We start from the raw sequence: 27,296 nt of genomic DNA on the forward strand, positions 1-27,296 counted from the left end.
TTGCCAACGTCGATCTCTCCCAAACAATTTAAGATCTGGCCAACTTTGCTCAGTAAATATATGCATGGGGGTAAAAAGCCCAGAGTCAACAATCAGAGTCTGTAGATTCCAAATTTACAGCTCTTACTTTGATGCAGTTCAGATTAGACATTTATGTTCCTTAATCAATAATGAAGATGGCAAACCTTGTGTCGGGATAGTGTTATTGCACCCATCTTATAGAGCAATTCCATTTCTCCCAAGAGAACCAATTTCCTTACAACTTTCTAACCCATCCCTGCAGGTAGCTCTCGATATCTGGAACTTATTACAGCTAAATCCCTTTGCCTCTACTATTTCTGTGTAAACAATTTACCTATCAAGGAGAAACAGATCTCAGAAGTGCACTAAAAACTGGTTTCAGTATAATCAGTTAATGCACTTCCTGTTAGATCTGGTGATAGCTGCCCAGGCAACCTGCGGTTTTGTGGGAAATATGTTTTTGTTGAGAACGAAGACTATGTGAACTAGACATTGTAGCCACAGAAGATGAAATTGTGGGTGAAAATTGTTTTTTGCTCCTTGCTTCTTTAAAACTGATACCTAAATGGTGTCTTGCTCCCATGAAACTTTTCAGAATCACTAATACAGCAAGCTCAAATTGAAGGAGATTATGTGGTGAACTTGGGACTTACCTTCATATGTGATGGCAGTGTCCAGTGGAACAAATCTTTTCGTCAAGAGTTTTTTCAGAGATTATGCTTAGCACAGGTTAACCTTTGAAGATAGCACCAGTTTTAGCTGTGTTAAACTTTTCTGATAGTCCTAATCAAGATGTGTAGTTTAAAGATCTAATACTAGTGGCTACATACTTGGAATTAGAACACAAATGGTTCCTAAACTCATAGGTGTGTCTGGAAAATTGCTTTAATCAAAAAATTCATGTCAAATCAGAAAATGAAATAGACTTTGCTTTCCTAGACTGATTGCATGATCCTTACTTATACGGACTGCTGCAAATTTTATTTGTATTGGAATGTATATTTTTACCTGTCTCTTTATTGGAGGGGATTATGGAATTAACTTGGAAACCCAGCAAATATCCTAAGGAAACCCAGCAAATATCCTTAAATATTAAGGTAGTGAATACTTCATTGTTTATGTAAGAATAGGCACATCTCTTAACCTGTGGTTGACAAGGGGAGTCTATGTCAACAGGTAGCCATTGTGGAGGTTCTTCAGTTCAGTGTGGAACCCAACATAATAAAGGAAAATTTTTGTAAGCCTGGAAGACAGACAAACAGAGGACTGCTACTTAGGAGTAAGATTCTCCTGAGAGTCTGGTGAGTTGAAGGCATAGCTGTCAACCTTCCCTTTTTTTGCAGGAAATTCCCTTATTCCAGTGCCATTTCCCGCTGCTTCCTGCTGCTATCCCGGATTGTTAGATATCTCGTAGACTGTCCCTGGGACAGGTGAGACTGCTGATCCCTTATTTTTGAGGCTGCTGATCCCTTATTTTCAAATCTGAAAGTTGACAGCTATGGTTGAAGGACTGCTTAGTCCCAGGAAAGTGGATGGTGCTTTAATTGGCTTTATTTTACTCCAAGGGGGATGTAATGGTTTTCTGTAACTTTTGCATTACATATCTTTCTTTTAAAACTCCATATTTTTTCTGTCTTTCTAAACACTTTCTTTGTTTCATAACCAGTGTGGTCTCAGCTTATTTTAACACCTTCACACTTAGAAGCTGTTACATTACCTTAAAAGGCATCAGGGAAACCCCAGGAAATTAGGAGACTGATAAGGGACGGCCTTGTGGGAATAACCTCTTGTTCACTACACTTGGTAGCAATCTGGGAAATGTTCCAACCGTGACTTTGTTGTTGTCTTCTTATGTTTGATTGTTTGAAGACCAAGTTATATGGTGAAAGTTTGAAGGAGCTAGGTATATATAATCTGGAGAAGAGAAGATTAAGAGGACATGATATCTGTCTTCAAATGTTTGAAGGCTTTTGACTTCCTTCTTTTTTGTGTCTTATCTTACTCTGTGCACTTGCAATTTTGTGCTTTTTATTTAAAGTGTATGTATGTGTGTATAGGCAGCAGGGTAAGCTATAAAGTATCCCAGCAGTTAGTAATACAAGTAGTGAATAATATAGTCAAGCTGAGAGAAACTGACAGAATGCCTTCATTCTCCAGGTGTCCTCTAAACTCCCATCCCAATGTTTCTTGTAAGGAAATGTCTCTAAATTATTACAACCACAGTAGGTTGGTGAAGCAGATCAGGGAGAATTTCTTCCCTCTGGCCCATGCCTGGTCTGTAAAGCAGGCTATGGTTTGTGGCCTTGGCAGTTTGCCTTGCTGATGCTTGCTGCCCCACCCCAGGGATCCTGTTTCACAAAGCATTTCCATCCATAGATTTTAGAAAGTGATTTTATTATTTTATGAACATACAAAAATGATATTCAAATCTAGCAAACAATATGTAAAAGTACACAGCATCTTTTTCATCTTCTCATAACAAAAAGATGACATTGACAGTGCATAAAAAGAAATATGTGCATTCTAAATCTTAAAACTAGCATGTTTCCCTGCTGATTCCAGTTGTATATAAATTGCACTCTTTCCTATCCTGTTTCACTATAATGCTACTTGCCACTTCCTTTCATCCACAGACTTCAAAATGCTTCACTATTGTGAATTTTTGTCATTGTAAGAATATAATACAATTCCCAAAACACAAAGGTTTACTGAAAATTCTATTCCAAACTGCACAATTACATAACCACATAACTGTGAAACCACACTGTTATAATATAGTCTATAATTCCTGTTTTAGAGTGTTTACAGTAGCAGTTTATCGTAGGCTGACAGCTGGGTTTAACACTAAATTGTCCCTGTCCCTGTAGAGAATGGAGATTGGAATCAATTTGGTGTTAAGTCCATCTAGTTACCACCGGAGTAGTTCCAAACACCATAAATAAACCAACATTAAAGGCCAGCTTTAAATAATGTGATTTAGCATAGTTTACATTGTTCTTTTCAAATACAGTATGCTTCATCATTCCATTGCTGGAAAGAAGTACTGATTAGCTTGCAAACAATTTCTCAGCATCAGCCACAGTGTTCGAAACTCCCATTTTTCTAGTCACATTTTGCGGCAGGGAAATTCATTAGCACAAGCAGTTTCAGAGCTCTGGGCGCACTTCTGTGACTAAGATTTCAGATTAAAACTGCAGAGTGGAAGGAAAAGAGGACCTTTTTCTGTCTCCCTACTTCCAGCTACTCTCTGAAAACTGGAGAAGAGACCATCTTAAGAATATTAGGGGGTTGGGCAGGGGAAGGACTAGACCATGTGAAAAATGAACATAATATTTTAGCTGCAGTTCATTTTCAGTTTTGTATTCTTCCTATAAAAAAGCATGCCTAGACATTTCATTGTTGTGCCCATAACCTAGGTTTAAGGTTCCTTTTAGCTCCTAGCTTTCATATCTCAATTTTTTAACACTGGCCGCAGATTGTGGGTCAATTGCAGAAAAACAGGAATAGTTAAATTTCAGAGAAAACATGTGCACATGTATGTGTATGCACACATGCAGTGTGTGTATGTGGACTTGACAGCCTGGTTTGTACATAACACTAAGCTATGGTTTATCAATTTATGGTTCATTAAACTGCAGCTGACTGTTATGTGTGAACCCAGTTCAACAGTTTAACTATGGTTCATTAACCAAAATTTGTAGCTGGTTTATATATCTTAGTATTAACCACAAGGTAAGTGCTACATGTGAGCCCGGACCTCCTCCAAAAGCTACAGAGCTGCAAGTGACAAGTGGCAAAAAATTGAAACTGTTATCTAGGCTTGACTGCTCTTGCTTGTGCTTTTAACTGTTCTGTGATATAATAATCAAGTGAGCATCTAGATTTAGTTCAGTGTTATGTGCAAACTAGGCTAATGAAAGAGAATTTGCTAACAAAAATATAGCTACAGGAAACGTTAGAATTGAGCATTTAGACAGGAAAGTGCACACACAGTGTAACTATGACTAGAAAATAAAGTGTAAATTCTCTGAGAAATGGAAGTCCTATGTGCAAGCTTCGCTGAAATAAATGGGAGAAATATTCTCTTACAAAGCTCCCATTCCTTTCAATGTCCCAGTGGACTATGTCCAGACTTCTCCCCCTTACTGATTATACTCATTCATTTGTCTCGCTAGGTCTTCAAATGAAGCTACTGGATACTACTAACAGCTGCATTACAACCAGAAAACAGAATTTCTGAGAAATTGCTATAACCATTGAAAATATTTGAAGGAAAGCAGCAAAGCTAGCATAGAAATAAACTAAGGAATAATTACAACAATGAGCATGCAATAAAGTCATCTACATTTCTTTAACCAGCTAGATCAAAAGAGCAGTGGGCTATTGTAAAATCCTACAAAGCATAAATATAATTGTCTACTAGGTCAATGTATGTGGACAATCCAGCTACACATTCTCCTACATAAGCTCCATCAAAATGAATGAGAACAGCACAAGAGCATTTCTGTTCTTTTCTATTTGCTTGCACAAGAGAGTTTCCTGGTATCTTTCTCCTTTAGGCAGAGGACCCATATTTTTTTAGGCCAGGGGTCAAGTTTCTTGCATGAGACTTGATCATTTGGTTATTTGTCTTCAGAGAAAGAAAGATGGATGGAGTTGGTCGTCCTCATCTATTGATAGGTAAGCCAGTCATTTTGACTACAGTTTATATTTGCCCCAGTTGCCTGATTAACAATGCAACCCGGGGCTCCAGATCTGGGAGCAGCGTCTTCAGAGAGTGATGCTCTGGCCTGCAAAGGACATAAAAAAGTGCATTGTAATTTTCTGAAAGCTGATGTGGTTTTCATTAGATAAATGCTGCCAAGGCATTAAGCTGCAGTAAGAAGAGTGTAATGAAATGCCATGCTTACCAGACAGGAACATAGCAAACGTTTTCTGAAAACCCAAAATATGAACTGTGACTGTGCGATACAACAACGTTGTACTGCCAAGGATGGTAGTACTATGAGTTTGGTGACAATCCCGTTTCTTTTCAGCTTGAACGAACTCAATACAATGCCTGAGATCATAGCAGGGATCTCATTATACCAAAAACAACTATACCTTTTGTCCAGCAGCAGCTTTGTAGCATTAACGTTTGCTACTAACCTCCATTCCCAAGCCTTTTTTCCTTCATTAGAGTGACGCAAATAGTTGTTAGCTTGTTCACACAATCTGTACCCTACTTTTCTATGAGGCAGCTCACAACATTTTCAATAAAACAAGAATAAAATCCAAAATCAGGAAAGCAGCCCAGCTCAAAATAAATACACCAGCTAAGAGACTTTTGCCACAATTACTTATCAACAATCACCAAAAAAATCATCTACAGCTAAGCCAAGGTTTGGCTTAGATGGTGGAGGAAAATGGAGCATAGCAGTTGATCTAGATGTGCAGGCAAATATGCACGGGAGGACACAACTCTTAAGGCATGCAAGCAATGTTCAACATATTTTATCAGCCATATTTTGACCGCTATGGCAGGGAATGATTCCTTCCTGAAACCCTAAAAATGTTTGCAATGCTGGGCTAGAGGGACCAATGGTCTGGCTTGGTATAAGGCAGCTTTCTATGGGCCAACTGAAGTTTTCAAGTGCTCTGCAAAGACAGTCCCAGCTTAATTCACATTATAGCAGTCTAATGTGGGTATTACTTTGGTGTGGGTCACTGTTGCCAGAAAGGGCACAGCTGGCACACTGGTCAGAGTTAATGAAGAGGTTCTCCTGCTCAGACTGCCACCTGGAGATCCAGGAGCCTCCTCCGAAATAGGCCCCGGTTCCTAAGAGGGAGGAGCACAATGCCATCCCAAACAAGTTATGATCTTGGATCATATGATTACCTGGCTGACAGTACTTCCTTGTTATCTAGATGAAGTTTCAACTTTCATTCTATCTCAATACGTCTCTACTTTCTCCAGTATCACTCATGGAGTTTTTTTTTTTAAAAAAATATATTTATTGAAATTTTCAAAAAATAAAAAAGAAAGACAAAAAAGAGAAAAGAGAGAAAAAAGAAGAAGAAAAAGGAACAATTAAAAAAGTTTACATTGCTTACTTTCCATAACCAATTTCCTTGACTTCCCCACACCTGCCCTTCCTGTATTCCAATTCCAATTTTTAGCTCAGCAAATTCTTGTCCCCACACTTTACCTTATTTTCTCTAATTCATTTTAATTAACCAATTTTAACTTATAAACCTCAATCTTTATATATCAATACTTATTCTTAAAAAACTTTTCCTAAATTCGCCCCATCAATTTAATTAACCCATTTTAACTTAAAAACCTCAATCTTTATACGTCAACACTTATTCTTAACAATCTTTTTCTAAGGTTGGCCCCAATTCCCTTCCCCGAAATCCCCATTTTTATGTTAGTGGCAAAACCAACTTAATTAAAACAAAATATATTTATACACCCTTTGGATTCCCAAAGCCCCACCACCCCCTTTCCCGGATTCGAACCCCAACCAAAGTCCATCAGTCCATCTGCAGTCACTCATGGAGTTTAAATGGCTGAATGAAAGATGTGAAGTTACTGCTCTAGTTACTGCGCACCTTAGCACCAAACGAATGACTCCTCATAATTGTTTTCATGATTCTTTTGAGTCATACACCATACTTTAATAATGAGTTTTTAGCTTCATAACTCTCACCATTTTAAAAAATATGTATCTTTTGTTTCCCAAATGGTTCTCTTACCCAGTTTCTGTTCAGCCAATTTTAGTCTTCCATGCTGCTGTTGGAAATTGGGACTTGCTTCTGGAAGATTTATTGTATTGTTCTAATCCCCATATTCACACCAAGGAATGACATATCTTCAATAACCTCCCATAATTATCATTCTTCCACTCACCGTATATTCTCCTCCCCTTTAGCAAGAACATAATTTACACAGAGCATTCAGAATATATTCATAAAAAGTCTCATTGCCAATAATGTATTCCAGTTTCATTAATTCACAGTCTGTCTTACATTTCTCTGAAATAATATTTACTATGTAGTGATGAATATATTGGATTCTCAATTTACTACCCTATTTAAGCCATATATAGCAAAAGCCCAATTGATTTGCAAATTAAACCTCCAACTTAAAGCATTCTCTCATTTCAGAAAGGCTTCCCGTAGGTAAAATACCCTAACTCAGAGTTATTTTCAGAAGTGGAAAGAATGAATTTCTGGGTAAATGTGATTAATGAAGTTTGGTAGTCAATGGACAGACATTATATTTGAAGAATCTGCAACGAAATACTGCAATCCATTTCCACAAATGACATGTAAACTGGTTTTTGTCTTTCCCATATATGTAATATTAAATCTGGTCTGAAAGTTTGGGGAATGTGCAGTGCAACAAAAGGAGGGAAGTATATTGTGTGAGTGTTTTGACTATTGATCCAAACCCCTAAAATGTATTTTATATAACTGACTTTTCATTTCTATTCTTTGTATACATTGGTACCTCAGGTTACGAACTAAATTCCTTCTGGAGGTCCGTTCTTAACCCGAAAAAGTTGTTAACCTGAGGCGCGCTTTCGCTAATGGGGCCTCCTGCTGCCGTCATGCCGCCGGCGCACGGTTTCCGTTCTCATCCTGGGGCAAAGTTCAGAACCTGAGGTACTACTTCTGGGTTAGCGGAGTTTGTAACCCGAGGTGTTTGTAACCTGAAGTGTTTGTAACGCGAGGTACCACTGTATCGTATTGTTTTATTGCTATGGCCAATGGTTGACGCAAATGAAGATTCATTCCTTCATTCATTGTGTGAGTGAACCTCATTCCACACAAGAATACCTCACTTAGATCTTTGTTGAATCCCATCCTTAAAAATTAAATATTAGAAAACAAATTCCCAACAGTGTTCTCACCTGAACCCCATGTTGACTTTCACCTGCATGACTGGGGACTCCTTCAGAATCATTGGAACTCCTTGGATTCAGCTGAGTGTTAGGAGGCTCCACAGAGAAAACAGGAAACAGGGGCCTGAGAAACCGGAACTCGCTGTTCAGAGACCCACCAGCTAAGCACACCTCATAGTTGTAAGCCTGGGATAGAGATCCAGCACCAGGATCCGCAGAGTTCTCCTGGGAATCTGGTCCCACCGGGAAATTGGCTCCAGAGTTGTAGGTTCCTGTGAACTTTTCACGTTTCTGCAACTTGATTACAATAAACGCCACTACAGAAATGAGAAAGATGCTTGAGATGGCAGCCAAGCAGATGATCAAATACATCGTCAGGCTGGGGTCTTCCTCCTCCGCTGTTTCCTCCTTTGGGAGAGCCACACTTTTCAGATAAGGGTCAGAGAAGCCGTCCACTAGAAGGATTCTGAGCGTGGCAGAGGTGGACTGGGGAGGATGGCCGTTGTCTCGGACCACCACCATCAGATTCTGCTTGAAGCTGTCTCGGTTGCTGACCGGCCTCAGGGTGGTCACTTCTCCATTCTGGGCCCCCACCGTGAACAGACCCGGCTCTGTGGCCTTCAGCAGCTGGTAGGAAAGCCAAGAGTTCTGCGCAGAATCCCTGTCCACAGCCACCACCTTGGTGACCAGGTAGCCAGTCTCTGCCCCTCGGGGAACCAGGTCATTCGAGGGGGAAGTGCCATTCTGGAGAGGGTAGAGGATGAAGGGGGCATTGTCATTTTCATCCACCACCTGAACGCGGATGGGAACTTCGGAGCTCAGTGGAGGGGAACCTGAATCCACAGCCCTCACCGTCACCTGGAAATCTTTTACTTCCTCATAATCCAGAGACCGGATGGCATACAGGTTCCCCGTTTCAGAGTTGATGGAGATGTAAGAGGATGTGGGGCCATCATTGACCTTCCCAGGCAAAAGCGAGTAGGTCACTTTGGCATTCTGTGCTGTGTCCAGATCAACAGCATGGACGAAACTGATCAGAAGACCAGGAATATTGTTTTCTCTTAACTGCATTTCATAGAATGTCTTTTCAAACACTGGAGGGTTGTCATTGACATCTGACACTTCAACATGAAGTATTCTTGTGGAAGTGAGTCTGGGAGAGCCCCTGTCTGTGGCTGTGATGGTGATGTTATACTCAGAGGCTTGTTCTCTGTCCAGTGGTTGTTGGGTCACCAGCTGGTAATAGTTGTTCTCCGTCGGTTTTAGTACAAATGGCAGGTTTACCTCAGTGGTGCAGGCAGTTCTGCCACTGTCTCCAGAGTCCATGTCTGTGACACTGAAGAGGGCCACCACTGTGTCTGGGGGAGAGTCCTCAGGTAAGGGACTGGTGATGGATGTGATGGTAATCTCTGGAGCATTGTCGTTCTCATCCTCAATCTCTACAATGACTTTGCAGTAAGCAGAAAGGCCCCCTCCGTCTGTAGCTCTGATGTTCATCTCATAATTTGTGTTTTCTTCATAATCAATTATACCTGAGATAGTAAGTTCCCCAGTATTTTTATTTAACCTGAATGATCTCTGCACATTTTCTGGCACTTGGCTAAATGAGTAAGTGATTTCAGCATTGGAACCAATATCCTTGTCTCTGGCTTCAACTCTTGTGACTAATGTACCCAATGGGCTGTTTTCCATCAGTTTTTCCTGGTACACAGATTTATTAAATAGAGGAGCATTATCATTGGTGTCCAGAACATCTATGATGATTTGTGCTGTTCCAGTTTTGTGGGGTATTCCTCCATCAGCAGCTGACAGAATTAGGAAAAGCTTTGCTTCCACCTCACGGTCTAATGGTTTCTCCAATACTAGGTCTGCATATTTAGTACCATCACTGTGACTCTGCACATCCAACCTAAAATACTTATTAGGACTAAGCGTGTAATTCTGAACAGTATTTTTTCCTTTGTCTGAATCTTGAGCTCTCTCCAAAGGGAATACAGTATTTATGTGAGTTTGCTCAGGTATTTCAAAAATAAATTGATCTTTCGAGAATTTGGGGGAATTATCATTCACATCCTCTATTTGAACTTCAATTCTATATAGCTTCAATGGATCTTCTAGCACAATTTCAGAGAGCAGAACACAATGGTCATTCTGAGCACAGAGAGCTTCTCGATCTATTCTATCCTTTAATATCATGTTGCCAGAATGAGGATCCAGCTGGAAATACTGCTTGCTGCTCTTAGAAACCAGCCGGGCTCTCCGAGCAGAAAGGTTCTTTACATCCACTTTCAAATCTTTCAACACATTAGCCACCAGGGACCCTGTTTTCCTTTCCTCTGGCACTGAATATTGGATGGAATTGCATATTGCCCCATACATGCAGAGAGACAGAAAGAAAAAAGTCACTTGCCTGTTCCTGTTATTCATTTCCATTGCTCCAGATTCACTCAAGACAGATTGAACAACAGAAAAATATGTTGTTGTACTTAGCTGTATCCCTTTGCTGTATTTATTCCTGAAAATGCACACTGCTGTCTCCCTCCTCCTGATTTTTTTTGCAATGAAGACCTGTATCTCTTTTGCTTCCAGATTGTTTTGCCCTTGTCTATGCTTTCCAAAGATTAATCTTTTAAGAATATGTGCTGTGCAATGGCACCACCTTGTGTTTGAAATACATATAACTGCAATCTTTGTCAGTTAACTGGTCCCTACCCCTTACTATTAATATCTACACAAAGTTCCTTATAGAGAAAGATATGGATGCAGATCTTGGGGTTTGCAGTTAATGTGAGCCTGCTAAGTGAAGGTGCATAAATAACATTGACCCCATATTAAGGTATAGAATGTGTATACAAATTCATTATATGAACATGGAATTTTGCACACAGCTCAGGCCATCACTTAACTAAAGCCAGATAATGTAAACTAACCTCTGGATACATTTCACACATTAATGAGACAATATCTGAAAAATACAAACAATTGCCAATAATGGAGGCTGGCATGTTAAGGCAAATGGGGTACTGCCCCATCCACCTCTCTGTCTTGATTCTTACATACTACCAGTTCTGGAGGTGGCACTGCTCCTCACATTCTCCCCACTTAGTTTCAGTGTTGCCCTTGCAGACCTCAGAATGGAGTTTGGATCTTGCTGTCATTAGTTCTGGCTCCACCTACTGTTGGTCTCCCTGCCTTCTGCCCTACCAGTCCCAATAGATATGGTGGTGTTAGCTGTATATATGGGTGGCACCGTGCAAGGAGGTTAGAGGTCACAAGCGGGATATTTAAGTTAGTCATGCTTTACCTGGCGCTCTGTCAATCCCACATGGTGTCAGAATGGAGACTATCTATGTTCCCTGCAGTGTTCTGACAGCCTCACAAAACAGAAAGGTAGTCACAGGTTAACACTCAGGGAATACTAGGAGGCCCAGCTACTGCAGCCACAGTGTTTATCTCTCAAAATAACAGGCAAAAGAGAGGCCTGGAAACTGAGAGTACCCGCAGGAAGAGGGAGAGGTGAGACCTGGAACTAAGAGAGTCTACTATGACCCATAAAGGTGAGTCCAAGCCATCTATGACCCCTTTGAACAGAGCTACTCCATCCCTGGTTGATTTCCACATTGCACGAGTAATTTGATTTCCAGCACCCTGAAGGCTGGCCACTTTAGATAAGCAGATTCCAAAGGTTCTTCCAGACATCTGGACACAGGAACAACAAGTAAACACTCTTTTGTGTGCTATGGAGCCAGCAGTATGGAATATAATCCTCTAAAGGAGACTCACAAATGTCCTGATGAAACAGTTTTAAAACAAAGAACTAGAGAAGCACTTTCTACCTCATTGCAAAGTAATTTTTGAGCCAGTCTAATTCCACTCTCGCAAGCAGGATGGTCAAAGAAATAAAACTTGGGAGTCAGCAGGAGGTTGCAGACCTAGACACTACAAACTAACTCATGTGATGTTAACCTGGCAAAGAGAAGGAATACAGTAGGTAACCCAAAGACTGCCTTTAGTGTGGCAGGTCACCCTACAGGAAGAAGACAATCAGACAGAAAAGGGGGCATTATGCGGCAGTGTGCTGTTCTAAACACATCACAGAACTGGTTCTCCAAAAAGACCACCTGGGAGCCATTGGTAATGGTCAGAATGAGCCTCCATGGATTACCACTATTGTCTTGGGAGAGCTTTCAATTGAATTTAAAATTGTCATGGGGCAGGTGTCAAAGTGATCCCAACTTCATTGTTCAGGAAGCTAAAGGCTTCTACTTTGACTTTATTTTGCTCTCAGAAGGGGTTGGGTCCTTCTGCAGAGTAAAGCATTTTGGGGAAGGTTGCCCAGGAGAATGCCTGTACCACATCTACTTTTCAGAAACAGCTAAACATCCTTTAAAAATGTTGGAATCCTAGAAGCCAAGACCCCAGTTTTGGGCAAGCACTCTTTGGTGAGAGAACCTCAGCAGAGATTTAACATCACACAACAAGCAGCATAGAAAAACATGGAAATTTAAGGAAAACCTTAAAATGTGCCCTTCAAGTAAGTCCCCAAATGTCCAGTTTTCAAAGTTCTTTTCACCGTATCCCATTTCCCTAGCATATCAACTACATATTTTGCAAGCCATAACATGGTTTACTAGCAAAACTGTTCAGAGGTTAGATTCATGTGTTTTTCCATACAGCAGCCAGAAAAGATGCACAATCAGTTAAAACATTGCTTAGCTATAAAAGGTAAAAGTTTCTAAATATTGATAGACAAAAACAGTAGTTTGAGTGTCTGTTCTGGTATGAAACAAAAAAGGCTGGTTAAAACCATGAGGGTAGAATGACCTCCTTACAACAAAGGCTTATTGACCCATTTCCTCTGAAGGTGAGCAGTGATGACGTAGGCAAAGCCTGGCAGGACAGCTTACTCTACGGTTTAACCCCTTCATGTGCTATCTAGATTCAAACATCCTAGAGGTATATGTGACTGGAACCCTACACTCAAAAAAACTACTTAAAAAATTAAGAGAGAATGACTAACCACTAGAGCTGTATGTTGGCTCTGCATGAAACACAAATTCTGGGATGTTCATGGGTGATTTGGGTGAGATTTTCACACCCTTGATTGTGTCATTAACAAGGTGTCTGGAGTTGGAGCAGAACTGCTTAAAGTCCTGAGTCTTAGACTGCTGCTTTGTTTTTTGTTTGTTTTTTAAAGAAGTCAGTAACTTTGTCATCTATCAAAACAAAAAAAAATTTTCCTTCCAGTAGCACCTTAAAGACCAACTAAGTTAGTTCTTGGTATGAGCTTTCGTGTGCATGCACATCTATAAAGCAAAATGTTGAGGGAATGTTCTAGGGTTTATTAGGCAGATATGGAGGTGCTGCAATTGCTAAGGTCACTTTGTTACGTTGCTAAGCAATCAGAAGGAAAGAATCGGGAGGCATTCTCTGAATCTTTGCTTTCTTTCAACAGAAACAGCCTGCAGTGAGAGGTACAGCAATGGGAATAAAGCAAATTATGGCTAGCACCTTTAGTATACAGTATGTCTATCTTACAAATATTGATCAGGGCAGGCCTTTTCTTTTATGGAAATACAATTATGGATAAAGCTTAACCCTTTCACATTCTGTCTGTCAGGCAACTTACTACCTGTGTGGTGTACTTTTGAACCTTTTACTTAAGAACAGCAGCTTGTGACATTATGAATGCTGAAAACATGTTGAGACTGAATTGAGACTTGAACTGGACAAATTCATTTTGTAAAGGGACAAACTGGAACTAGAACTAATCCCTTTTTGGACAGGATAAAGTAGAACTTTCCAAGCACTGCTAGTAACATGCAGAAGCTTAAATCAATTACAGAAAAATAGGATTAATTCATAAATTAATCTGGTTAAAAAGTAGGTGTAATCTAGAAACTTCCTTTATATCTTAATACCTAAATTTAATATTTTCCTTTTCATATCAGGTTATTGAATGTGGTCAGCTTCTTCATTAAACAGATATAAATTGTATATCAAGTATGCAGTGATGTTAACCAATTAAATTTTAGATATTGACAGTTTGGAAGAACTGAAACACTTTTTAAAAAATTCTGAATTCCTGGCACAGTTCTAGGATTGAGAGAGGTGTTACTGCACTTTCCTGGTAAACAAGGCAAGAGTTTTTAAAGTTTAAGAGAATCTTGTAAGCATTCAGAAAAGGAGGGATCATAAGACTGATGTTCAGGAGAGAAATGGAGAAATCATTGGGTTCTAGGTCACTTGGTCCTATGTATTTGGATTTTAGTGCTACCCACTTCGCCCTTGAAGGCTTGGCCAGAGAAGAATGTGGTCCTTGACTGGAAAAGGTCCCCAACCCCCTGTTCTACAGAGAAGTAAAAACAATAATGCCCTGAAAAATAAAAATAACAGAAGATCAAAGAAAGGTTCAGGGGAACTAAAATAGCTCCAAGTGAAGAGAGTAGGTGGGTTAAAAAAGAAAGGCAAGAACAAATATTATTAAATGGCTATAAAAGAGGCATTTCAAAATTTACAAACTGCAACATAAAGAATTAACCAAAATAGGATGATGTGAAGAAACAGATAAGAAAAGTCACTTATGATGTAATATACTTTCTTCGACTATAATTACTAATTGCTCACCTGTTTCCCTGATTCTGTTTTCCCCGCCTGGTCAGGAATATCTTGGGAAGCAGAAGGAGGGGTCTGGTTCACATTGAGGTTTGGGTCCCCCACAGAAAAAACAGGAATGAGGGGCCTGAGGAATCTGAACTCGCTGCTCAAGGACCCCCCGGTTAAGCACACATCGTAGTGGTAACTCCTGGAAAGCGACCTGCTCTGAGAATCGCCACAGTTCTCTGGGATGTCGGGTCTGGCAGGTGGGAAGTGAGGAGGGGCAGCGATAAAACTTTCCCTGGGATCCCTCCTGCAGATCTTGATGGCAGCAAAGGAAACAATGCAAACGAGGAACACAAAGGAGACTGCAGCCAGGCAGATCACCAAGTACAAGGTCAAGGTCCCATCTTCTTCGTGTTCCTCTTTACTGACCTCCACAGCCTTCATATAAGGATCCGAAAAGCCACCCACAGGAAGGACGTGGAGCATTGCAGTGCTGCTCTGGGGAGGGAGCCCGTTGTCCCTGACCACTATCAGGAGTCTCTGCTTGCTGGTGTCTCGCTCGCTCAGGGCTCTCCTGGTTCTCACTTCCCCATTCTGGGCTCCTAGGCTGAAAAGACCAGGGTCTGTGGCCTTCAGAAGCTCATAGGAAAGCCACGAGTTCTGGCCAGAATCTCCATCCACAGCCACCACCTTGGTGACCAGGTAGCCGGCCTCCACCGACTTGGGGACCAGCTCATTGCAGGGGGATGTGCTGTTCTGAAGAGGGTAGAGGAAGAAGGGAGCGTTGTCGTTTTCGTCTATGATTACGACTCGGACACTAAGTTCTGAGCTGAGGGGAGGAGACCCTCCATCTGTAGCCCTCACCGTCACTTTGAAATCTTTGATCTGCTCGTAATCCAGGGATCGGAGGGCATACAGATTTCCGCTTTCAGAGTTGACTGAGATGTAAGAGGCCACAAGGCCATCAGTGACCTTCCCAGGCAAAAGGGAGTAGGTGACCTTGGCATTCTTCTCGGTGTCCAGATCAGCAGCATGGACTGAGCCAATGAGCAGTCCTGGAATATTGTTTTCCCGTATCTGCATTTCACATGAAGACTTTTCAAATACTGGAGGGTTGTCATTGACATCTGAGATCTGAATGTTAATAACTCTTGTTGAAGTGAGCCTTGGGGAGCCTCGGTCAATGGCTGTGATGGTAACATTATACTCTGAGACTTTCTCTCTGTCCAGGTAGCTTTGGACCAGAAGTTGGTAATAGTTATTCATAGTGGATTTTAAGACAAAGGGAAGGTTTGTCTCCACAGAGCACATGGTTCTGCCATTGTCTCCGGAGTCTCGATCTGTGACACTGAAGAGAGCAACCAGTGTCTCCAGGGGAGAATCCTCTGCCAAAGGACTAGTGATGGATATGACGGACACTTCAGGGACATTGTCATTCACGTCTTCAATCTCTACTAGGACCTTGCAGTGACCTGAAAGATCCCCTCCATCTGTTGCTCTGATGCTCATGCTGTAGCTGGTTTCTTTTTCATAATCAATTTGTCCCAAAACAGTTATTTCCCCAGTGAGATCATTTAAGTGGAAGCAACGGTGTATTTTTTCAGGTACCCGATCAAATGAGTACGTTATTCGTGCATTTGAACCAAAATCTGAATCTCTGGCTTCTACTTTGAAGACCAGGGTGTCCCTAAGGCTGTTTTCCTTTAACCTTACTTTATATTCAGCATGAGTAAACTGGGGGAAATTATCATTGATGTCCAAAACCTTGATATTTATCTGAACTGTGCCTGTTCTCTGTGGCTCCCCTCCATCCACAGCTGTGAGAGTCAGTCCAAACTCTGCTGCTTCTTCCCTATCTAGAGGTTTCACCAAAATAAGGTCCAAATATTTGTTTCCACTTTCATCACTTTTTACTTGGAGCCAGAAATGCTCATTGGAACTCAGAGTGTAGTTTTGGACGTTATTTTTATCCAAATCTGTATCTTGTGCAGATTCCAAAGGGAATTGGGTGTTGATAGGGACATTCTCTGGAATAAATAGCTTGAATTCCTTTTTTGAGAATTTGGGAGTATTGTCATTTACATCTTCTATCTCTATCTCTATACTGTAGATCTTTAATGGGTTTTGGAGCACAATTTCAGAGAGCAGCAAGCAAGGATCAGTCTCACCACACAAAGCTTCCCTGTCTACTTTATTATTTATCAGCAGATTCCCAGAGTGGGTATCAAGGTGGAAATATTGCTGTGTGCTTTCGGACACTAGCTGGGCTCTGCGAGCAGAGAGCTCCCCTGTTCCCAGTTTCAAATCCTTCAGCACATTAGCCACCAGAAATCCACTTTTCTTTTCTTCAGGCACAGAATAACGTATTGAGATACACATCACTCTAGACACAGAGAATAAGATGAAGAGATACAGACCTTGCCTGTTTCTGATGCAGTCTTCCATGGTTTCTCTCCTTTCTTGGTAAGATATATAGGTTCTGGCCAAAAGACCAATATTTAGGTTTTCTCCAGTGGCTCCCTGTGCTGTTGTGTAAATTGTTTCTTTTTCCCCCTGTCGTGGTCAATGCTTGCTCCCTTGAATTTTGTATTTCCTTTCTAGAAAAGGAGTCTGCACCTCTCTAGTTCAGTTTTGTCTGTTCATAGCTTCCCCTCAGTGCTGCTACAATGCAATATTGTGAATAAAAAATAATGTACTTGCCAATATTGCCACCTTGTGGTTCATGTAAGAAAAATGCATTAATAGCCTATAAAGTCCATTTAACAGCAGCCCAGTGAAAATTGAGTTTAGAATCATGCTCATTTAACTGTTAGCTCATGTGTACATGCGATAATAATTTTCTTAATCATGCCAATAAATAGGAAAAATAATAAATTGATAAGTACATTACATTTCAAACCTTACTTACATTTCCGCGTATCCTACATCAACCAAGTATCATAGATTGAATATAATTATTTTTATTCATTCAGAATATTATCCTACTAATTATCCTCACCTGACATCTCAGACGTGTTTCTTCTTCATCACAAGGCACTTCTTGGGACCCACTGGAACTCCTTGGATTCAGCTGAGTGTTAGGAGGCTCCACAGAGAAAACAGGAAACAGGGGCCTGAGAAACCGGAACTCGCTGTTCAGAGACCCACCAGCTAAGCACACCTCATAGTTGTAAGCCTGGGATAGAGATCCAGCACCAGGATCCGCAGAGATCTCCTGGGAATCTGGTCCCACCGGGAAATTGGCTCCAGAGTTGTAGGTTCCTATGAACTTTTCACGTTTCTGCAACTTGATTACAATAAACGCCACTACGGAAATGAGAAAGATGCTTGAGATGGCAGCCAAGCAGATGATCAAATACATCGTCAGGCTGGGGTCTTCCTCCTCCGCTGTTTCCTCCTTTGGGAGAGCCACACTTTTCAGATAAGGGTCAGAGAAGCCGTCCACTAGAAGGATTCTGAGCGTGGCAGAGGTGGACTGGGGAGGATGGCCGTTGTCTCGGACCACCACAATCAGATTCTGCTTGAAGCTGTCTCGGTTGCTGACCGGCCTCAGGGTGGTCACTTCTCCATTCTGGGCCTCCACCGTGAACAGACCCGGCTCTGTGGCCTTCAGCAGCTGGTAGGAAAGCCAAGAGTTCTGCGCAGAATCCCTGTCCACAGCCACCACCTTGGTGACCAGGTAGCCAGTCTCTGCCCCTCGGGGAACCAGGTCATTCGAGGGGGAAGTGCCATTCTGGAGAGGGTAGAGGATGAAGGGGGCATTGTCATTTTCATCCACCACCTGAACGCGGATGGGAACTTCGGAGCTCAGTGGAGGGGAACCTGAATCCACAGCCCTCACTGTCACCTGGAAATCTTGTACTTCCTCATAATCCAGAGACCGGATGGCATACAGGTTCCCCGTTTCAGAGTTGATGGAGATGTAAGAGGATGTGGGGCCATCATTGACCTTCCCAGGCAAAAGCGAGTAGGTCACTTTGGCATTCTGCGCTGTGTCCAGATCAACAGCATGGACCGAATTGATCAGAAGACCAGGAATATTGTTTTCTCTTAACTGCATTTGATAGAATGGCTTTTCAAACACTGGAGGGTTGTCATTGACATCTGAGATTTGAACATGAAGTATTCTTGTGGAAGTGAGTCTGGGAGAGCCCCTGTCCGTGGCAGTGATGGTGATGTTATACTCAGAGGCTCGTTCTCTGTCCAGTGGTTGTTGGGTCACCAGCTTGTAATAGTTGTTCTCGGTGGGTTTGAGCACAAATGGCAGGTTGACTTCTGTGGTGCAGGCAGTTCTGCCACTGTCCCCGGAGTCCACGTCTGTGACACTGAAGAGGGCCACCACTGTGTCTGGGGGAGAGTCCTCAGGTAAGGGACTGGTGATGGATGTGATGGTAATCTCTGGAGCATTGTCGTTCTCATCCTCAATCTCTACAATGACTTTACAGTAAGCAGAAAGGCCCCCTCCATCTGTAGCTCTGATGTTCATCTCATAATTTGTGTTTTCTTCATAATCAATTGTTGCTGCAGTAGTAAGTTCCCCGGTGTGTTTATTTAATTTGAACATTCTCAACACATTTTCTGAGACTTGCCTGAATGAATAAGTGATATGTGCAAAGGAACCAAGATCCCTGTCAGTGGCTTCAACTTTGGTGACCAGTGTACCTGGTGGAATGTTTTCCAGTAGTTGCACATTATATACAGATTTATTAAAGTGAGGGGCATTGTCATTGGTGTCCAGAACTTGAACAATAATTTGTGTACTTCCGCTTCTTCTTGGGATCCCTCCATCAACAGCTGATAGCATTAATGTAATCTGTGGCTTCTCCTCACGGTCCAAAGGCTTTTCTAATACCAGTTCTGCATATTTGCTACCATCAGTGTGACTTTCCACATCCATCCTAAAATGTTCATTTGGACTAAGAGTATAGTTCTGAACAGTATTTTCTCCTTTGTCTGAATCTTCAGCTTTTTCCAAAAGAAATCGGGTATTCGTGGGTGTCTGCTCAGGTATTTCCAAGACAAATTGTTTTTCAGAGAATATGGGGGAATTATCATTCACGTCCTCTATTTGAATCTCAATTCTGTGCAGCTGCCATGGCTTTTCCAGCACCATTTCACAAAGCAGAACACAAGGGTCATTCTGACCACACAGGGACTCCCGGTCTATTTTATCTTTTATTATCACATCCCCAGATTGAGGATCCAGCTCAAAATACTGCTTGGCAGTCTTAGAAAGCAGCTGCGCTCTCCGAGCAGACAGCTCCTTTACGTCCATTTTCAAATCTTTCAGCAGATTAGCCACCAGAGACCCACTTTTCTTTTCCTCAGGCACTGAATAGCGGAAGGACTCACACACCACACCACAGGTACACAGACAGATAAAGAAGAGACAAACTTGCCTGCTATAATGGAGGATTTTCATTTTCTTTCCCAGCTTTGTTCTCAAGGCAGATTGGAATCCAAGGTGCCTCTTTGTAAAGCAGTTGCCAGAATTGCCCTTTTCTCTGTTATAAGTCCCTTTGTTGTCCTTGTTTCATGAAGTAGATGCAGCAGTGCTTGCCTCCTACAGATTCTGCAGATTTTGTTGCAATCAAGAGCTGCTACCCTTTTTTCAGATTCCTTTCTTCTAATGGTCACAGCTTTCTGACAGGGCGCAGCAGCTCTGATTTCCACTGGTTGTGCAATTGCACCACCTTGTGTTAGAAGTTAAATGCAGCAGCTGTAAGAGCACTCAGACGTTGTTGATAAGCACAGAACGGTTCTTCTCAAACTCTTTCCGCCCCCTGCACCAAGACTGATCACTGCCAAATAGCTGAGAGTCTTGGTGGACCACCTAATGATCTTTTAGCTATAATTAATTTTATAATGAATGATTTTAGAGTGTTGTTTGTGTTGTACTTTTGTATTGTTTTATTGTTGTTAGCCGCCCTGAGCCCGACTTCGGCTGGGGAGGGCGGGATATAAATAAAATTTTTTATTATTATTATTATTATTATTATTATTATTATTATTATTATTATTATAGCAACTGTAATGAGCTGTTGCTAGATTGTATTTGTCTAGTGTTGTATTTTTATTGCTTTTTTATTTCCTGTATTGTATTTTATTATATTCCCATCTGAATTCCATAGACAAAATACAAAATACTGTAATAAAAGTAAAATTCAACATAAGAAGTAAAATAAGCAATAAAAGTACAATGGGAAGCTAATGTGCTAAACCCCCCATTCATAGGCGCTGGTCTCCACGGATGACCTGAATAAAGCTTGCAGACCACTGGTGGACTACAGGCAACAGTTTGGAAACCCCTAGCATAGAATATTCTTTGATATTTAATGCCTGTTACGTTTACATTTTATAAACAGTAAATAATTATACTCAAACATACACACAAACACATTTCTTCACCATAAAACTCAGTGAGCTGTTTAGAATATGAAGGGGAACAACATTGGCATGACTATTTCCTCATAGCAAAAAGGTGTGCAGGGAGGCCAAGGAAAAAGAAGTGTAAGATGAACACTGATCTTTAAGGTCCCTCTTCATCTGATAATGTTTAGGATGCCGAGGGAAAACCACGAAGATGTCCAGCCCTCATCTAGACCTATCATCAAAAAGTTCACAGTTCCATTCACAGATATTCAGGAACTGAAATTCCATTAGTAAAATGTCTCCAGCATCCCTTTGTGGAAGTGACCCTGGCAAGGCTCTCTCATTATTTCATTTAAGATGGCCTTTAACCTTCTCGCCCAAGCCATGCTGCTTTGCTATGAATCTCTGATTGAGTTCTAGAAGTGCCTGTTGCTGATGATGCAATGACAAGGAGAAATAGAGCAGCTGGAGCTCTCACTTGGTCCCCGCTAGTAAGCCCACCACCACTGGGGCCAGGTAGGACACACACACACACACACACACACACACACACACACACACACACACACTGTATGGAAGTGAGAGCTGGACCATAAAGGAGGCTGATCGCCGAAGAATTGAAGCTTTTGAATTATGGTGCTGGAGGAGACACTTGAGAGTCCCATGGACTGTAAGAAGTTCAAATCTATCCATGCTGAGGGAAATCAGCCCTGAGTGCTCACTGGAAGTACAGATCCTGAAGCTGAGGCTCCAATACTTTGGCCACCTCATGAGAAGAGAAGACTCCCTGGAAAAGACCCTGATGTTGGGAAAGATGGAGGGCACAAGGAGAAGGGGATGACAGAGGACGAGATGGTCGGACAGTGTTCTCGAAGCTACCAGTATGAGTTTGACTAAACTGCGGGAGGCAGTGGAAGACAGGAGTGCCTGGCGTGCTCTGGTCCATGGGGTCACAGAGAGTTGGACACGACTAAATGACTAAACAACAACAACAACAAAAATATAACTAAAAAGGCAGTGGCTTGCTAATAATGATGGGAGAGGAAGTAAAGAGATGTAACTTGGTGAACACCCTGATTCACCATTTGGGTTATTTAGATGAGTAAAGGAGGCTTTTTCTGACAAGCCTTTCAGGGGTCCTGGGCTTGAAAAGTCAGAATCCTCTGCTCAGTTACACAAAACTAGTTGAGCTCACAGAAGGTGTGACTCTGATCTGGTCTGCCTTGGAAAGTCTTTGGATCTGTGGGCAGTGAGGAGCAGGATGGGGTCTCCCTGACTAGTGTCTCCACAATCTCACCCAAGTGGTTTTTTAAAAAAATACCTGCCCTGGGCAACTACCATGAAAAAGAATGTATCTCACTGCAGTCTTACAAAATAATACAGCTCCAGCCCTTCAACCCCAAAATCTTGAGTCCTCATTCCTTATTCTTGGGCTGATGTACTATATAACTCTGCAATACTCACTTCCCATAAATATGTATATGCACTTTCAGTTGCCTTGCAGACTTCGGCGCTGAATAAAGCACCTAACATTTTGTAATGCTACCCCTAATATTTGCAGTTCCAAGCGCCTATACCTAACCCTATGACAGTAGACTTCTTCCCCCGAAAAGGCCCTAAGCACCTGGCTGCCCCAGTTCCTGCCTGCCTCAGTCTCAACTCCCTCTCCACATCCTGCATCATCTGTCAGCCTTGATCACCACTCTCCCAAACCGAAATAAAAGCATACGAAGAAAGCGTCAGGAAGTCAAGTGAGTGGCAGCACCTGAGTGCCCACAGCCCCCATATTGTTGTCAGCTTTAGTACTGCCCCACACCTGCTGAAGGAGAGTATTGGAGCTGAAAGACAAATGCTAAGTATTGGTACACACAGGCTAAGGTGTAAGAAGCACAAAATTTGAGACTCTACACATGGCTTTTGGGAACATGAGTGAACTTACAGGTTGCAACTGTGACCTGCAGCTGTTTACAAATACAGTGGTACCTCGGGTTAAGTACTTAATTCGTTCCGGAGGTCCGTTCTTAACCTGAAACTGTTCTTAACCTGAACCTTAGCTAATGGGGCCTCCTGCTGCCACCACACCGCCAGAGCACGATTTCTGTTCTCATCCTGAACCAAAGTTCTTAACCCGAGGTACTATTTCTGGGTTAGCGGAGTCTGTAACCTGAAGCGTCTGTAACCTGAAGCATATGTAACCTGAGGTACCACTGTAACATCCTATGCACTGAATGGTGTGAGGGGTTGGATTTTGAGTGAAGAAATATACTGTTAGCTAGAGCAAGAAAGACCAATTGTGAGACAGATTAATTAATTAAATATGTTTCAACAAAGTTCCGGAAAAGTTGTCAAACAAAGATCAGTATCAGGTGGTATATTTTTCCTGTATGATTCCTGCATTTGCTCTATTAGAATTCATATATTTTCAGGGTTTGTTTAAACATGAAAGCTATTCAGCCAACAACCTGTTCCATATGTTTAAAATATTCCAAATTTACACATTAAGCTCTTGTTCTCAAATGTGATGAGGATCACTGAACATGTTAGATACAACACACTGTCGTCTTGCTTTCTGTTACACCTCTTCTGCATATACCATATCAGATTTGGGGGATAAAGCATGATTAGTAATAGAGACAAGCAATTTAAACATACACAAACAAATCACCCTGTTTAATTATTTGAATCAGTACTTGCAATCTTAACTCAAAACCTCAACTAAAACTCTGAACACATCTTAACCATACATTTAAAGCACAAGGCTTCCTCAAAAAAATAATAGGAACTGCAGTTTATCTCTCATAAAGCTTTAGATGTGCTATAAATATATGGTGCGGATGTGGCCTCCATTTCAGCCTGCACTTTTAAGGAATCTGGGTGAGTATAAACTGAAAAGGAAGATATGTGCTGTTGGGAGAAGAGAAGAGAAACCTGGACCAAGAGTAGACAGAGGCAGTGGGAGGGGAGCCAGAGAGGTGATGTGAGAAGGATAAATGAAGGTGGCCTCATGTAAAACACCTCCATAATGTAAAGCATTCAGGGAAGGGATATCCGGTGAGCAGAGAAGCAATAGCTTGTGGTGGAGTCAAGTCACCTCATTATCTCTACATTGGGTTACTTTAAAATGTTGCAGGATCTGAACATGTTGCCAGCGGGGATTTGGGAATCACTCAATATTTGACCGGCTTCCATACATTTATAAAAAGGTAAAGGTACCCCTGCCCGTGCGGGCCAGTCGTGTCCGACTCTGGGGTTGTGCGCCCATCTCGCTTAAGAGGCCGGGGGCCAGCGCTGTCCAAAGACACTTCTGGGTCACGTGGCCAGCATGACGAAGCTGCTCTGGCGAGCCAGAACCAGCGCAGCACACGGAAACGCCGTTTACCTTCCCGCTATAAAGCGGTACCTATTTATCTACTTGTACTTAAGGGTGCTTTCGAACTGCTAGGTGGGCAGGAGCTGGGACCGAACGATGGGAGCTCACCCCACCGCGGGGATTCGAACCACCGACCTGACGATTGGCAAGTCCTAGGCGCTGAGGTTTTACCCACAGTGCCACCCGCGTCCCCCCTCCATACATTTATACTTTTCTGCTTATGGTGGAGGTTCCTATCCTCCACCATCGCCCTTGCAGGTTGTTACATTTTTATTCCTTTTTCGCTCCCAAAAGTTCATAATACAAAATCCTACCATTCGTTTATCTACGCCAGTAATGTCTGATTAGAAGTCGCTCTCCAAGTTTTCAATGCCTTGATGGCATTGTAAGACTGAGATACAATAGATTTCAGAGGCCACCCAGTGAGTTAATGGCTCAACAGGGATTTGAAACAAGGTCTCTGAGTGCAACCCCCCTAATAAGGGCACAAGCATGCCTGAAAGGAAAGAGAAGGATCCTGAAACAGGTGCAATGGGACAGTTAAGACCTGCATCAGTGGAATAACTACAGGCAGAGAACCGTCACTGATCCACAATGGATGTGTGAGGGTAACTGCAGTCAAAACCCCACTCATCCCTAACCAGCTCTCACATATAGTCGCCTCACTTTACCAAATAGTACAGCCAGGTTGTTGAAGTGTTTCACAGAATAGCATTGCAGAAATCATATTTGAATCTCTTCCTCCCTCCCTCTCTCTATATATATATTTTCAGCAAAAGGTTATTTAAAATTATCTCACCTGTTCCATTGGCTTCCTGCTCTCCAAAGCATCAGGAATATCTTGGGAAGCAGACGGAGTGGTCTGGTTCACATTGAGGTTTGGCTCCCCCACAGAAAAAACAGGAATGAGGGGCCTGAGGAACCTGAACTCGCTGCTCAAGGACCCACCGGTTAAGCACACATCGTAGTGGTAACTCCTGGAAAGCGACCCGCTCTGAGAATCGCCACCGTTCTCTGGGATGTCGGGTCTGGCCGGTGGGAAGTGAGGAGGGGCAGCGATAAAACTTTCCCTGGGATCCCTCCTGCAGATCTTGATGGCAGCAAAAGAAACAATGCAAACAAGGAACACAAAGGAGACTGCAGCCAGGCAGATCACCAAGTACAAGGTCAAGGTCCCATCTTCTTCCTGTTCCTCTTTACTGACCTCCACAGCCTTCATATAAGGATCTGAAAAGCCACCCACAGGAAGGACGTGGAGCATGGCAGTGCTGCTCTGGGGAGGGAGCCCGTTGTCCCTGACCACTATCAGGAGTCTCTGCTTGCTGGTGTCTCGCTCGCTCAGGGCTCTCCTGGTTCTCACTTCCCCATTCTGGGCTCCTAGGCTGAAAAGACCAGGGTCTGTGGCCTTCAGCAGCTCATAGGAAAGCCACGAGTTCTGGCCAGAATCTCCATCCACAGCCACCACCTTGGTGACCAGGTAGCCGGCCTCCACCGACTTGGGGACCAGCTCATTGCAGGGGGATGTGCTGTTCTGAAGAGGGTAGAGGAAGAAGGGAGCGTTGTCGTTTTCGTCTATGACAATGACTCGGACAGTAACTTCTGAGCTGAGGGGAGGAGACCCTCCATCTGTAGCCCTCACTGTCACTTTGAAGTCTTTGATCTGCTCATAATCCAGGGATCGGAGGGCATACAGATTTCCGCTTTCAGAGTTGACTGAGATGTAAGAGGCCACAGGGCCATCAGTGACCTTCCCAGGCAAAAGGGAGTAGGTGACCTTGGCATTCGTCTCGATGTCCAGATCAGCAGCACGGACTGAGCCAATGAGCAGTCCTGGAATATTGTTTTCCCGTACCTGCATTTCACATGAAGACGTTTCAAATACTGGAGGGTTGTCATTGACATCTGAGATCTGAACGTTAATAATTCTTGTTGAAGTCAGCCTGGGGGAGCCTCGGTCAATGGCTGTGATGGTGATATTATACTCTGAGACCTTCTCTCTGTCCAAGGGACTTTGGACTGCAAGCTGGTAATAGTTATCCATTGTGTGTTTTAAGGCAAAGGGAAGGTTTGTCTCCACAGAGCACATGGTTCTGCCATTGTCTCCAGAGTCTTGGTCTGTGACACTGAAGAGAGTCACAAGTGTCTCCAGGGGAGAATCCTCTGCCAAAGGACTAGTGATGGATATGACGGACACTTCAGGGACATTGTCATTCACGTCTTCAATCTCTACCAGGACCTTGCAGTGACCTGAGAGACCCCCTCCATCTGTTGCTCTGATGTTCATGTCATAGCTGGTTTCTTTTTCATAATCAAGTTGACCAGAAAGGGTGATTTCTCCATTTATTTCATTTAAATGAAAGAAACTGTATATTTTTTCCGGTGCTTGGTGGAATGAGTAGGTGATCTGTGCATTTGAACCAAAATCCAAATCTGTGGCTTCCACTTTGAAGACCAGAGTGCCCTGTGGGCTGTTTTCTTTTAACCTAGCTTTATATTCAGGCTGGGTAAACAGAGGAAAGTTGTCATTATTGTCAAGAACATCAATATTAATTTGAACTGTTCCTGTTCTCTGTGGCACCCCTCCATCTGCAGCCATGAGGGTCAATCCAAAGTGTGAGTTATTCTCCCTGTCCAGTGGCTTCTGCAGAACAAGATGCACATATTTCCTTCCATCCTTGTTGCTTTTCACATATAGTCGGAAATGCTCATTGGGACTGAGTGTGTAGTTTTGGATACTGTTTTCTCCTAAATCCTCATCTTGGGCAGATTCCAAGAGAAACTGTGTGTTTATAGGAACATTCTCTGGAATTTCCAGATTAAATTTATCTTTAGAGAATTTGGGAGTATTGTCATTCACATCTTCTATCTTCATTTCTATACGGTAGATATTTAAGGGATTTTGAAGCACAATTTCAGGCAGCAGCATGCAAGGATCAGTCTGGCCACATAAAGCTTCTCTGTCTATTTTATCATGTATCAGCAAATTCCCAGAGTGAGTATCAAGGTAGAAATACTGCTTTGTGCTTTTGGACACCAGCTGG

General features: G+C 42.4%; 2 protein-coding genes across 9 annotated transcripts in view; both read right to left on the reverse strand.

The window, feature by feature from the left end:
- Positions 1–2,394: 2,394 nt before the first annotated feature.
- LOC128418024 (protocadherin beta-16-like) overlaps positions 2,395–27,296 on the reverse strand; it is a 118,034-nt gene continuing 93,132 nt past the window's right edge. For 5 of the 8 annotated variants that reach the window (XM_053397401.1, XM_053397402.1, XM_053397399.1 and 2 more), the window contains exon 2: positions 2,395–4,811. In XM_053397401.1, the coding sequence (XP_053253376.1) occupies positions 4,692–4,811 (120 nt within the window). In that variant the 3' untranslated portion in view covers positions 2,395–4,691. Of the gene's footprint in view, positions 4,812–7,919; positions 10,600–14,537; positions 16,925–17,511; positions 20,358–27,296 lie in introns of those variants that run through there. The other 3 variants (XM_053397400.1, XM_053397405.1, XM_053397408.1) reach the window with 3 other exon arrangements.
- LOC128418035 (protocadherin beta-16-like) lies at positions 4,678–27,173 on the reverse strand. The gene is made up of 2 exons (XM_053397417.1): positions 25,204–27,173; positions 4,678–4,811 (listed from the first exon to the last, which is right to left on the reverse strand). Exons 1-2 carry the CDS (start codon positions 27,125–27,127, stop codon positions 4,792–4,794), a joined length of 1,944 nt encoding a protein of 647 aa, XP_053253392.1. The 5' UTR covers positions 27,128–27,173; the 3' UTR covers positions 4,678–4,791.

Source organism: Podarcis raffonei, chromosome 7 (genome assembly GCF_027172205.1).
Source record: "Podarcis raffonei isolate rPodRaf1 chromosome 7, rPodRaf1.pri, whole genome shotgun sequence".
In the NCBI taxonomy this organism is placed as follows: domain Eukaryota; kingdom Metazoa; phylum Chordata; class Lepidosauria; order Squamata; family Lacertidae; genus Podarcis; species Podarcis raffonei.

Coding starts and splice junctions, on each gene's coding strand:
- LOC128418035 (XM_053397417.1), bottom strand. CDS start 27,127: ATGAAGATAGAAGATGTGAATGACAATACTCCCAAATTCTCTAAAGAT. Junction 4,812..25,203: donor CTACGATGTGTGCTTAACCG/GTGGGTCCTTGA, acceptor TGTCCTTTGCAG/GCCAGAGCATCACTCTCTGA.